General features: G+C 37.3%; 1 protein-coding gene across 1 annotated transcript in view; it reads right to left on the reverse strand.

Annotated features, from left to right (window-relative positions):
- LOC148277373 (uncharacterized) overlaps positions 1–13,645 on the reverse strand; it is an 82,063-nt gene that overhangs the window by 37,860 nt on the left and 30,558 nt on the right. Inside the window, exons 4-6 of the mRNA XM_088232953.1 lie at positions 4,247–4,342; positions 2,725–2,827; positions 1,554–1,701 (exon numbers count right to left, since the gene is read on the reverse strand). Coding sequence (XP_088089079.1) covers positions 1,554–1,701; positions 2,725–2,827; positions 4,247–4,342 — 347 coding nt within the window. The remainder of the gene's footprint in view (positions 1–1,553; positions 1,702–2,724; positions 2,828–4,246; positions 4,343–13,645) is intronic.

The following is a 13,645-nucleotide window of genomic DNA, read 5'->3' on the forward strand; positions in this document are numbered from 1 at the left end:
TTTCCACGAACCATCAGTGTTGAGCTCTAGATCGGGTCCTGCCATCGTGTTAGTGCCGCTCGCAAGTGTCAAGTCGGATCAGACAAGGCTGTCAAGAACGAGAGTCAGGTTAAGGGCATCCCTTCCTAATACAATTCATTTTCTGAGGGCTGTGACCGATTGACACTGCATACCGCATATTACGGATACTCACTTATTTTCTTTAAATTTGATTACAGTTCACTCGGCTCAATAATATCGTAGAAGCCCTAGGGCTTCGCCCCCGCTATTTCACACGCCGCATCCGCGTGGAAATTCGTTTTCCCTCCACATTATATTTTATAATGTTATGCGTAGAACGAATGATTAGCGAAAGAACGGCTTAAACGATTTACGATCTGAATGTCGATGGAAGCAGTAAACGAGAAAGACCAAGAACATGGCACGATCAATCCAATAATTGCTTGAAGATGGACATGTCAAAAAACGGAATAATTAACTTGCGTGCACGTGAATATGTACGAATGTAGAAGAAGCGAGGTCTGAATGCAAAAATAGGTTTCTTCATATAGGGAGATGGCGTGATAGTTTTTTTGTTTGTTTTTGGTATATTATGTTATGAAGGTTAGTTGTTTATTGTTACGTTTCTAGTGCCTTGCCAGGAACATAAAAATATCACCATCATCTTAAAATATCACTTATATTATCTTACAAACACACCAAATATTGCACCAAAAGAGATGCCTATCCAAATTTTTACCTCCGAAAAGCCATAGATTTTGCTGTCGTATGACTAACACAAAAAATCGATTGTGGCGTTATTTTTGGCCAGTCAAATTAGTGTGCTAGAAAAAAGAATTGATTTTAACGGATAATAAATAAAATGTATATTTTCTAAAACACCAGGGGACTAAAACTAAACTTGTCCAAAACTAATGCTGCGGTTGTCAATAAAACTAAACAAGTGCTAAAATATGCGTTTTCAGAATATGAAATAAAAAATAAAAATAACATCACTATAAATAATTGGGATACTGGTGCAATAATCAGTGGAATAATACTCAGGAGATTAAAATTAGAAAAGAGATGGCAAGAAATTACTTTTTCGAAATGCGTGACCAACTTAGTAATTGAGAGTTCAACCTCAATCTGCTGATGCTGGACTCTCACCTAAGCTTACACAAATAAGGATGAAACATTCAAACGTTGGTATAAAAAAATGTTCAAAATATCACGAGTAGATAGAGTTTGCAACAAATAAATATTTAGACTCCGTATAAGAAAGAATTAGTCCATATCAAGTCAAAGTTGAAAAAAACGCAGTGCAAGAAGAAGACGTATCTCCTAGCTTGAAAAACTTAAATAGCGTGTTACCACTGTAGTTCCAAATTCTAATTTAGAGCGGCTGCGAACCTTATAAAAATTTCCATGATGATATCCAGCATCCACAGTGCAGTGGACGAAAAACAAGAAAAAGGATTGTTATGGTAGAACGGTTTGAACCACGGATCTCTGTTCCATGGGTCCGTGATACTAACATGGGATCAAAATTATATTTAAATGAATAAGATTACCTATTAAAATCCAGTTTTTGACACGAGTGGTTATCAGGTCTGAGTTTAAAGCCTGTTCTGCACTGGCATTTGAAGGATTTTCCATTGGGAATACACTTATGGGCACAGAGGTCATCTCCTTCTAACTCACAACCATTACGGTCATCATCTGAAAACATAATGTTCTAATTAGTCAGCTTTATATTTAAGTTTTTGGCAATTATCAAGAACCGTCCGGAATTTAAAAAATATTATTTGATTCCATTTAAATTATTCTTAAGCAAATTCCATTGGGGAAGAACTTTTTTGAAATTTTTAATATTGTTCTTTTTTGCAACATGTAAATATGATTGGTGGTGCCCACATTTAAAGTAAAATTACTCTTTACCAAACGAGAAACGCTGCCTGAAAAATCTCCCTGTAATCTAGCAGCCTTAACACCACAAGAGATCTCGGTTTGGATTTACGACAGGTAATACTTATTTTCAAAAGAAAGCAAAAAGTTAGCCAAGATCTGATAAGTCTCTAAAAATTTCACGAAGGTATACCTATTGTGAAGCATAATGATTATGGAGTACAATAAACAGAATCTTGCACCACAATGCCGTATCATCCAAACCCGTGAATTTTTGGCCGAGAACAGCACAAATACCATCCGAACATGCATACATCCTCAGCGTTAACTTCCTATAAATATACGTCTCCATCTTGCCTGCTTCTGACTACCACCTTCCAGTTTTACTGCTCTTGAACCCGATAGTCTGTTACAATATCATCCAACCATCATCTTGGTCTGCTGACAATTCTCCACCCTACTAGGTCGTTAGACAACATTATTTTGGGAGCTTCAAATCCCCCCATACCATCCAACAGCCATCGAATTCATCCGAATCGGCTTTGTGTGACTTATTTTCTCTTGTTAGAGTCAAGAAACCGCTTCGAAGAGAGCATTTGGACAGCTGAGAGTAAGTAATGGAAAATCGTCGGTGGCTCGAAATACCATAATGGAAATTGAGTGCCCAGAATATTTCTCGGATTGGATTAAACACGATGGGAATTATTTTTTAAAAAGCAATGTAGATAAAGATAAATATCTTATCTGGATAACAATCCAATCTTATAAATGTAAGAGTATTGCTGTCTAATTAAACTATAATACCAAATTATAAATTTGTATTTAATTTGCATTTACCAGATTGCCTTGGACTCGGAGCATCTGGAAGAACTGTAGAAGCTGGAACGTCTTCTTTTTCTTCTGAAGTTGTGGATTTTGACATTTCCTTGTTCATTGCGAACTGTAAATAAATGTTTTTTTTATAAAAAAAAGTTTTTCAATTACATATATATTGCATTTTTTAAAAATATTTTAATAGTTAGCGTTTCTACCTCTCTAAAGCTCGGGTTTCCTAGGACAGCGGTGCCCGTATTTTAACGGCCGTAGTGAACATTAATGCGTCTGACAGCGGTCGTAACGGTGACTAGAGAGTGGTTTCCTATAAAAATGGTGTTGATAACACCGTTGAAAAATAAAACCACTCTCTAGTCACCACTACGACGGCTGTCCACCGCATCACCGTTCACTACGGCCGTTAAGATACGGGCACCGCTGTCCTAGGAAACCCTAGCTTAATGGAAAACGATGCTTATGTTTAGAGAGGGAGTTCATTATACAATTAATATTACTGTTTTTTTGTAGTATTTACAATTCAAAGAAATATATAAACTTTGTTACAAAAATCCAGCTTTGAAGTCAATTAATTGATAAAGTAGGTTTTACATGTTGTTTTACTTTGGATTTAAATATTTTAGTATTCTTAACACTTTTCAAGTAAAAAGATAATTTATTTAATTACCGGAAATGAATAATGATTTGATTATGCACTCAGCAAATCAAAGCTAAATCTTGTTTTTCAGAAATCAGATAGATAATTTTTTAGTGGTAAGCTAAATAATATTTTTTTATGAAATTAATAAAGAGTAAATTTGATTTATAGGTTCCTCCCCATCCCACAATTTTTTACTGTAAAATCGATGTATTATGGCAAAAACACGCATTCGATAGATATTTTCAAACCAAATAATAAATGTTTACTCCAGAAATTCCTGGGCAAGTTACAATCAATTTTTGCGTTCCACTATACTCAGTTATGTGAAGTGTTTAAAGCTTTAAGCTTTTATTCGATTCTAGTAATGTTCACAATTTTGGCATACAATTAAGAAGGGTTTTGCCTGGTTTAATCTTTTTACACTATATAGATGCTCATGATGTCTTCGCTCAGAAAAAACATTATTTTTACCTCTCCGTAATTTATGTACCAATGCTTTCTTTGCTGTAGGAAATTTTAAAACCAACATGGGATTCGTTTCACCTCTGCCAAGGATCCTCAGAACAGTAAACAGAACTTTCCCTAACCTGCAATGTCGATGTGTTCCTATAGCAACTGGCAACCACTCAAGAAACAAGTGGTGTCATCACTCCTGGCTTAATGTTGACACATTTGCCATGTCTGCCTAAATCAAGGTATAACCATACCTATTATAATTTTAAATAGTTTCTAAGATTGTTCAGGTTAAGTTCAATATTTGTACATTTGTGTCTTCATTGCCAATCCATGAGGTCTTTCGTAAGTCTATCGAATGGCTTTGAAAAAATTGTGGTTGGACAGGAAGTCCGTTAAGCAATAAAATTAATAAAAGCATAATGTATGACGTACTCTGCAGCAGTCGAAATAAGTAGAATTTTGATTAACATCTTTACATCCGTCATTTTCTCCAAGGATCATGGCGATTCGACATTCTTCACAGCATCTCTGAAAGCGGATAAATAATATTAAAATTACGTATTTCAACGTAAATGGAGAATATTTTAGAATAGGAAATAGGAAATTCTCGGCATTTATACCTAAGGCTGACGACTTGTCATTGGCTGGTGGAAACTTTACATACTATGTAACATTAACAGTTTTGCCTAAGTTTGAACATAAAGAAAAGCTAGCTTTGCTCACTTCAGAATCCAAGAAATTAGAAAATTTTCGCAAAAAAGCTGTATACGTTACTCCAACAAAATATCTCTCAATGTTCAAGCTTTGTCAAAGAATAAATCAAAAAGTTCGTAGGTTTTCACGGCCTTCAGAATATAGATAGTGTTTTTCTGGGTTATTATGCCGTGTTTGTGGGCTTTGTATTGCCGACGTTTCGGAGCACATTGCAGTGTCCATCTTCAGGGCTGAATGTATGAGTGTAGTTTTTAGTGTGTTTAATTGTGAGGAATTTGTACCGTGTCGCAGTCGGGCAATGTATGTGGTTAAGTGTGTGGAGTTTGTACCGTGGGCTTTGGAAGCACCGGGTACCATGAGGTTCGTAGTCGTAACCCATCATCCCTGTTTATGTTATTAGGATGCTTGTATATTTCTATGGCTTCCTTTATTAAACGGGCTTGATGATTTTTGGGCTTTCCAAGGACATTTGGCTCAAATGAGAAATTATGCCCTGTTTCTATGTAGTGCTCTGCAAGAGCTGATTTATCCGGGTAGCCCAACTTGCATGCACTCTTGTGCTCTTTTATTCTTGTCATTATGTTTCTGGCAGTCTGCCCTATGTAGACTGTTTCACAGCTTTTGCAATTTAATTTATATACTCCATCTGTTTCAAGTGGGTCCCGATCTTTTACTGATTTTAGTAAGTTTCTTACTTTTGAGGTCGTACCGAACACTGTCCTTATGTCCCGTTTCTTAAGCGTTTTTGCGATTCTATCCGTGACATTTTTGACATAGGGAAGGAACGCTATTCTTTTATCCGTATTAGCATCATCCATCTTGGAAATATTCTTTGGATTTGTTACCGACATTATTCTTCTTTTTATATCCTTCTTTTCATAGCCATTACTTTCTAATACTTTTGTCAGTATATTCAATTCCTCTTCTAGGTTACTTTCTTCACAAATACGTGTTGCCCTTCTGGCCAGCGTGTTTATGATGCCTAATTTTTGAGATGGGCGGTGATGTGAGGTAGCATGGAGATACTGGTTTGTATGTGTGGGTTTTCTATACACCGTATGTCCCAGTCTGCCATCTTCCTTTCTGCTTAATTTGACGTCTAGAAAAGATAGGCTTTTGTCCTCCTCTACTTCCATAGTAAACTGTATTGCCGGGTGGAGATTATTTAGGTGGTCTAAAAACACTGTTAATCTTTCTGCACCATGATTCCAAATGACAAATACGTCATCTACGTATCGAAGCCATACTTTGGGTGCATATGGAGCTGTGTCCAAGGCCGTTTCTTCAAATGTCTCCATGAAAAAGTTTGCTAGAACCGGCGATAAAGGATTGCCCATAGCCACTCCTTCTAACTGTTTAAAAATTTCATTTTCAAAAGAAAAGTATCCATTTGTTAAGCAGTACTCAAATAAAGCGCACATGTCTTCACTAAAAATCTCTCTTATAAGTACCATTGCGTCATTCAGGGGCACATTCGTGAAAAGTGACACTACGTCAAAACTGACTAATATATCATCCTTCTCAACTTTTAACTCCTTTATTGTATCCACGAAATGTGAAGAATCTCTGACAAATGAAGTGGTTTTTCCCGTGTGTTTTTGAAGGAGATTTGCCAAGTATTGTGAGAGTTTGTATGTAGGAGCACCTATAGTGCTTACTATTGGCCTCAAAGGAGTGCCTTCTTTGTGTATTTTTGGTAGTCCGTATAGTGCTGGAGTTTTCGGAGCTTGTGTAAATATCTTCCAATGTAAGTCTTTAGGAATATTAGATTTCCTCACTAACTCCCTTATTCCTTTATCAATCTTATTGGTGGGATTTTTCTTTAGTTTTTCATATGTCTTGCTTTTTAATAGCTCACGCATCTTGTCAGAATATGTTTTTTGATCCAATACCACGGTTGCGTTTCCTTTGTCGGCTGGTAGAATTAAAATATCTTTATTGTCCCTTAGTTCTTTTAAGGCTATGCGTTCCTGTTTGGATATGTTAGATGGTGGTAATTTAGTTTTTCTTAATATCAGGCAAGTATCTTGTCGGATTTCTTCCGCAACTGCAATAGGGATCTTCTTACTTAGTGCCGCCTCAACTCCACATATTATGTCCTCAACCGGGATGGTCTTAGGCGTAACTGCAAAGTTGAGTCCTTTACTGAGTACCGATATTGCATCTTTGTTCAGAGTTTGGCTAGATAGATTCATCACCACTTTCTGTGGATCCAGTTGAATTGTCTTTTCTTTCTTTCTCTTTTCCATTTCTTGGAATTTCTTTTTCTGTTTCTTCTCTACTGCTAGTTTACTTCTTTCAGCTTGGGTATGGGTTATGTCTTCAATCTTCATGAAGTGTTGGGGTGACAAGGTAGCACCGAGGAGAAGATGCAGATCATACAGGGTTTTCGAGATTTTGTCTAACTCGAAACGGGTATTGCTTATCCTTTCCCTGAGTAGCGCTCTTTGGAATACTCTCTCGGACTTGAGTGTGCGAATATTTCGATGTATTTTAATGTGTGTAGGTATGATGCACTGGTCTCTACACCTCAGCAAAAATGCTAAACTAGTTAGCAAGTTCACTTTCTTCTTCCGGAGATTCTCCAGGCGTCGTGTAGAAAAGTAGATCTCCTCCCCATAGAGGTTCGTAATCAAGGTTCGTAGGTTTTCACGGCCTTCAGAATATAGATAGTGTTTTTCTGGGTTATTATGCCGTGTTTGTGGGCTTTGTATTGCCGACGTTTCGGAGCACATTGCAGTGTCCATCTTCAGGGCTGAATGTATGAGTGTAGTTTTTAGTGTGTTTAATTGTGAGGAATTTGTACCGTGTCGCAGTCGGGCAATGTATGTGGTTAAGTGTGTGGAGTTTGTACCGTGGGCTTTGGAAGCACCGGGTACCATGAGGTTCGTAGTCGTAACCCATCATCCCTGTTTATGTTATTAGGATGCTTGTATATTTCTATGGCTTCCTTTATTAAACGGGCTTGATGATTTTTGGGCTTTCCAAGGACATTTGGCTCAAATGAGAAATTATGCCCTGTTTCTATGTAGTACTACACTCATACATTCAGCCCTGAAGATGGACACTGCAATGTGCTCCGAAACGTCGGCAATACAAAGCCCACAAACACGGCATAATAACCCAGAAAAACACTATCTATATTCTGAAGGCCGTGAAAACCTACGAACCTTGATTACGAACCTCTATGGGGAGGAGATCTACTTTTCTACACGACGCCTGGAGAATCTCCGGAAGAAGAAAGTGAACTTGCTAACTAGTTTAGCATTTTTGCTGAGGTGTAGAGACCAGTGCATCATACCTACACACATTAAAATACATCGAAATATTCGCACACTCAAGTCCGAGAGAGTATTCCAAAGAGCGCTACTCAGGGAAAGGATAAGCAATACCCGTTTCGAGTTAGACAAAATCTCGAAAACCCTGTATGATCTGCATCTTCTCCTCGGTGCTACCTTGTCACCCCAACACTTCATGAAGATTGAAGACATAACCCATACCCAAGCTGAAAGAAGTAAACTAGCAGTAGAGAAGAAACAGAAAAAGAAATTCCAAGAAATGGAAAAGAGAAAGAAAGAAAAGACAATTCAACTGGATCCACAGAAAGTGGTGATGAATCTATCTAGCCAAACTCTGAACAAAGATGCAATATCGGTACTCAGTAAAGGACTCAACTTTGCAGTTACGCCTAAGACCATCCCGGTTGAGGACATAATATGTGGAGTTGAGGCGGCACTAAGTAAGAAGATCCCTATTGCAGTTGCGGAAGAAATCCGACAAGATACTTGCCTGATATTAAGAAAAACTAAATTACCACCATCTAACATATCCAAACAGGAACGCATAGCCTTAAAAGAACTAAGGGACAATAAAGATATTTTAATTCTACCAGCCGACAAAGGAAACGCAACCGTGGATTGGATCAAAAAACATATTCTGACAAGATGCGTGAGCTATTAAAAAGCAAGACATATGAAAAACTAAAGAAAAATCCCACCAATAAGATTGATAAAGGAATAAGGGAGTTAGTGAGGAAATCTAATATTCCTAAAGACTTACATTGGAAGATATTTACACAAGCTCCGAAAACTCCAGCACTATACGGACTACCAAAAATACACAAAGAAGGCACTCCTTTGAGGCCAATAGTAAGCACTATAGGTGCTCCTACATACAAACTCTCACAATACTTGGCAAGTCTCCTTCAAAAACACACGGGAAAAACCACTTCATTTGTCAGAGATTCTTCACATTTCGTGGATACAATAAAGGAGTTAAAAGTTGAGAAGGATGATATATTAGTCAGTTTTGACGTAGTGTCACTTTTCACGAATGTGCCCCTGAATGACGCAATGGTACTTATAAGAGAGATTTTTAGTGAAGACATGTGCGCTTTATTTGAGTACTGCTTAACAAATGGATACTTTTCTTTTGAAAATGAAATTTTTAAACAGTTAGAAGGAGTGGCTATGGGCAATCCTTTATCGCCGGTTCTAGCAAACTTTTTCATGGAGACATTTGAAGAAACGGCCTTGGACACAGCTCCATATGCACCCAAAGTATGGCTTCGATACGTAGATGACGTATTTGTCATTTGGAATCATGGTGCAGAAAGATTAACAGTGTTTTTAGACCACCTAAATAATCTCCACCCGGCAATACAGTTTACTATGGAAGTAGAGGAGGACAAAAGCCTATCTTTTCTAGACGTCAAATTAAGCAGAAAGGAAGATGGCAGACTGGGACATACGGTGTATAGAAAACCCACACATACAAACCAGTATCTCCATGCTACCTCACATCACCACCCATCTCAAAAATTAGGCATCATAAACACGCTGGCCAGAAGGGCAACACGTATTTGTGAAGAAAGTAACCTAGAAGAGGAATTGAATATACTGACAAAAGTATTAGAAAGTAATGGCTATGAAAAGAAGGATATAAAAAGAAGAATAATGTCGGTAACAAATCCAAAGAATATTTCCAAGATGGATGATGCTAATACGGATAAAAGAATAGCGTTCCTTCCCTATGTCAAAAATGTCACGGATAGAATCGCAAAAACGCTTAAGAAACGGGACATAAGGACAGTGTTCGGTACGACCTCAAAAGTAAGAAACTTACTAAAATCAGTAAAAGATCGGGACCCACTTGAAACAGATGGAGTATATAAATTAAATTGCAAAAGCTGTGAAACAGTCTACATAGGGCAGACTGCCAGAAACATAATGACAAGAATAAAAGAGCACAAGAGTGCATGCAAGTTGGGCTACCCGGATAAATCAGCTCTTGCAGAGCACTACATAGAAACAGGGCATAATTTCTCATTTGAGCCAAATGTCCTTGGAAAGCCCAAAAATCATCAAGCCCGTTTAATAAAGGAAGCCATAGAAATATACAAGCATCCTAATAACATAAACAGGGATGATGGGTTACGACTACGAACCTCATGGTACCCGGTGCTTCCAAAGCCCACGGTACAAACTCCACACACTTAACCACATACATTGCCCGACTGCGACACGGTACAAATTCCTCACAATTAAACACACTAAAAACTACACTCATACATTCAGCCCTGAAGATGGACACTGCAATGTGCTCCGAAACGTCGGCAATACAAAGCCCACAAACACGGCATAATAACCCAGAAAAACACTATCTAAAATCAAAAAGTTATTTTAAATATTTTAAGTTATTTTTTTTACTTTGTAAAACTTTAAATTATATCCTTTCTAACTAATTTCACATATTTTTTCTATATATTCTGTGTGTATTATTTAGTATGTTAGCATGTGTTTTATTTTTAATTTTTGTAAATGCCTTTTGGGCGTTAATGAACAAAATAAATAAATAAAGTCCCGGACTTGAAACACCTATACCATGCACTGGCAAATTCTGTGTTGACTTACGGTCTAATTGGTTGGGGAGCTTGCACAAAAACCGCCCTTGAACCTGTAGCAATTGCACAGAAATCTTTAATCCGAGTCATCTTAAAAAAAACATTTCGCTATCCAAGTGACTTGCTCTTCAAAGAATTCAGAGTACTGAATATTATTCAACAGTATATATTGAGAACGGTAGTGGTTACACACATAAAGAGAGACATTTACCCAAGCGTCAACCACAACCATAATACAAGATACTCTAATAGGGATCTGATACCAAGTGAAGGGGTCAACACTGTTCTGGCATCGAGACAACACTATAACGTAGGCAAAAAGGTTCATAACCTTTTGCCAGAATCGTGGAAAGACGGGAGTGTTGTCAAGTTACGGAAGGTGTTGACCTCGCTCTTTCATGACATTGGTCGTAGGGAGTCAGAAAAGTTGATGCATGCCACGGATTGGAGAACCTTACTGGATGTCAAAAATAAAATATAAAAAATAAAGAATAATTTAAAAAATATATATTTATAGATGACAACCATGAAGTTTCGCATAAATAAATAGTCTATGTTTTTATGAATGTATGTATGTGTATGCGCATGCGTGTATGTACGTGTGTGTGTATGTACATATGTATATATGTGTATATTTATATATACATGTGTGTATATATGTGTATGTCTGTATGTATATGAAACAAAATGTGTATCCGAATAAGTTTATATTTTGTTTGTCTGTGCTCTATATTAATTTGTTAAGTATTATAATATATTAAAATGTAATTGCCTAGCTTGGAACGGGGTATGTACCCTTGTTAGCTGGGCAAAGTGAATATGGAATTGTATTTTGATAATAAGTGTGAATAAATAAATAAATAAATAAATAAATAAATAAATACTAATATTTACTAACATTAATGAAAATTTTTGACCACAAAGTTAATGCTTAAAACACAAATAATATGTTAATAAGGTTTTTTAAATCTTGACCTTATCTGTATTTTCGAGGTCATGATTCTCAATTCTCCTTTAAACATTGAGTCATTAGCAACCTTAATTGTCTTGACCCCTGACTCAATTGTTCTATTCGGGAAAATTAAGACAGGAACAATACATGCCAGGGTTATTGAGTGACATTCCTTGCTTCCATTATTTTATTTTTCAACAATGTTTTGCGTTTGTCCAAATTTTTGTAGACAATGACTGGATTAAACCCCCTAGGGAGCTGTTAATATAAACATATTACAACAGACATGAATAACATTTTAGAAAAGAGAATATAGCAGTCTAGGCATCCATAGGGCTTTTGACCTTTAATTGGCTGGTTTAAGTGACCACTTTACTCACTGTTTAACATTAACCATTCTGCCTATATTTGAAATTTTTATTCCATCAACTCTTCCATTTGTTGACGTTTGTGAAGTTAAAGAGCTGAAACTTTTAATGTTGCTGGTGAGATTCATCTAATTTAATTATTTCACCTACGCACTATGCCTGAAAACCTTTTTCAATGTTTATACTTCATGAACTAGGTAGATGGCCTATGTTTGAACATCCACATTTACTCAACTCTTCCATATGTTGACTTTTGTGAAGTAAAACCGCTGAAACCTTTATCATACGGATAAGATTTATCCGGCTGAACCAATTCACCTACTACTAGGGAACGCCTGAAATAATTTTTCCAATTTTTATACTTCTTTTTTACCAGTAAGTTGATTCCAATACCAATGTTTTGAGTATGTACAAATGTTTGCAGACAGGCTGGATATCCTCCCTAGGGAGTTGTTGAGATCAAAATTTGTTACAACATTTTTGAGAAAAGAATATGGAAGTATAGACATTTACATAGCTTACCCACCACATACCGCACACCGCATCTGAGGACATAAGTCTCCTTGGCGGTGCCCACATACACGGAAAATTTGCTCGTTGTCAAACGAGAAAAGCTGCCCGAAGGAGCTCTCTGAAATCTGGTAGCCTTAGCATCTTTGTGCTGAAAGAAAGTAATCCAGAAGTACATAATATGCACTTCATTGGATTAAGAAGAGAGGAAAGTGAATTCTTCACTGACTGGGATTAAATTGATTGGACATGATCAATTCGCCGAAATGATTACAAAGCCTTGAAATTCTTTTTAGAAGCCACCAGATCTGTATATCCGACAGGACCTATAACACGGCCACGGATAGTAGCGAGAAGCTCCATTCGGTAATCATAGAGAAGGGGAAAGGGACAAGACCACAGGATGTGTTCAGAAGATTGGTTAGGATATCCGAAGCAGCACGAAGGGGAGTCAACAATATTAAAAACAAATAATGTTTGATTGAATTTACCATGACCTGATAAAAACTGCGTAATCCAGCGATCGGGGATAACCCAAGAAGATTCTAAGCGCTGACGGATTGAAGGAAAAAAAAGAAAGGTAACCCTCCCTGAAGAGGAAGATTCCCATCGCGATTGCCAAGCATTAAGAAGAGCAATTAAAGTCATTTTTTAAATATTTGATTGAGACATTCGTTCAGTTGGGAGTAGACGGACGCCACCAATAACAGAGGAACGCCTTCTTTTTAGGTGGAATTTTGCAGATCGTCGCTGAACCTCCAGATCTAAAGGAAACATGCCCGTTAGAACCGGGAGTGCATCCGTTGAGCATGTCCTATATGCTCTAGAAAGAGCCAGAAGAGGTTGCCTTTGTCCGTTTAAAATAATTCGCTTGAAATATTGCAACTCACATCGGTGTGCCCAACATATAGGCATTTACAGTTGAATGTTACACAGTTTGTAAAGTGGCCACTTAAACCAGCCAACGACAGGTCATAAACCCTGTAAACGTTTAGACTTCCATATTCCATGCTCAAAAATGTTTTCCCTCTGTTCCAACAAATTTAGATCTGATAAACTTTGATTTATATTCAATGTGGCAGCATGGCTTATTACGGGAGTAATCACATCTTGCAACACCTTCAAGATTTGCACTGGTTAAAAAGCCCTAAGGGAATAAAATAAAAGCTTTGCTAGTCAGTATAAAACCCTTCGGGCCTTAACCTATTTATTCAGGCAAATGAAAACTTGTCAAACTCGGGCGGGCACTGTCCAAACACTAGGTTCGGAGATCGGCTTCCTGCCTGGAACCGATTACTTCCACACTCCAATCATCGACAGTCCCAGTCAGATCCAATCAACGTTTTCATCAAAGGGAAGTAGTGTTGCTAACCCTACTACTACTA

Source organism: Micrasema longulum, unplaced genomic scaffold (assembly GCF_059751315.1).
Source record: "Micrasema longulum isolate JH-2025_06_02 unplaced genomic scaffold, ASM5975131v1 h1tg001042l, whole genome shotgun sequence".
Lineage (NCBI taxonomy): Eukaryota > Metazoa > Arthropoda > Insecta > Trichoptera > Brachycentridae > Micrasema > Micrasema longulum.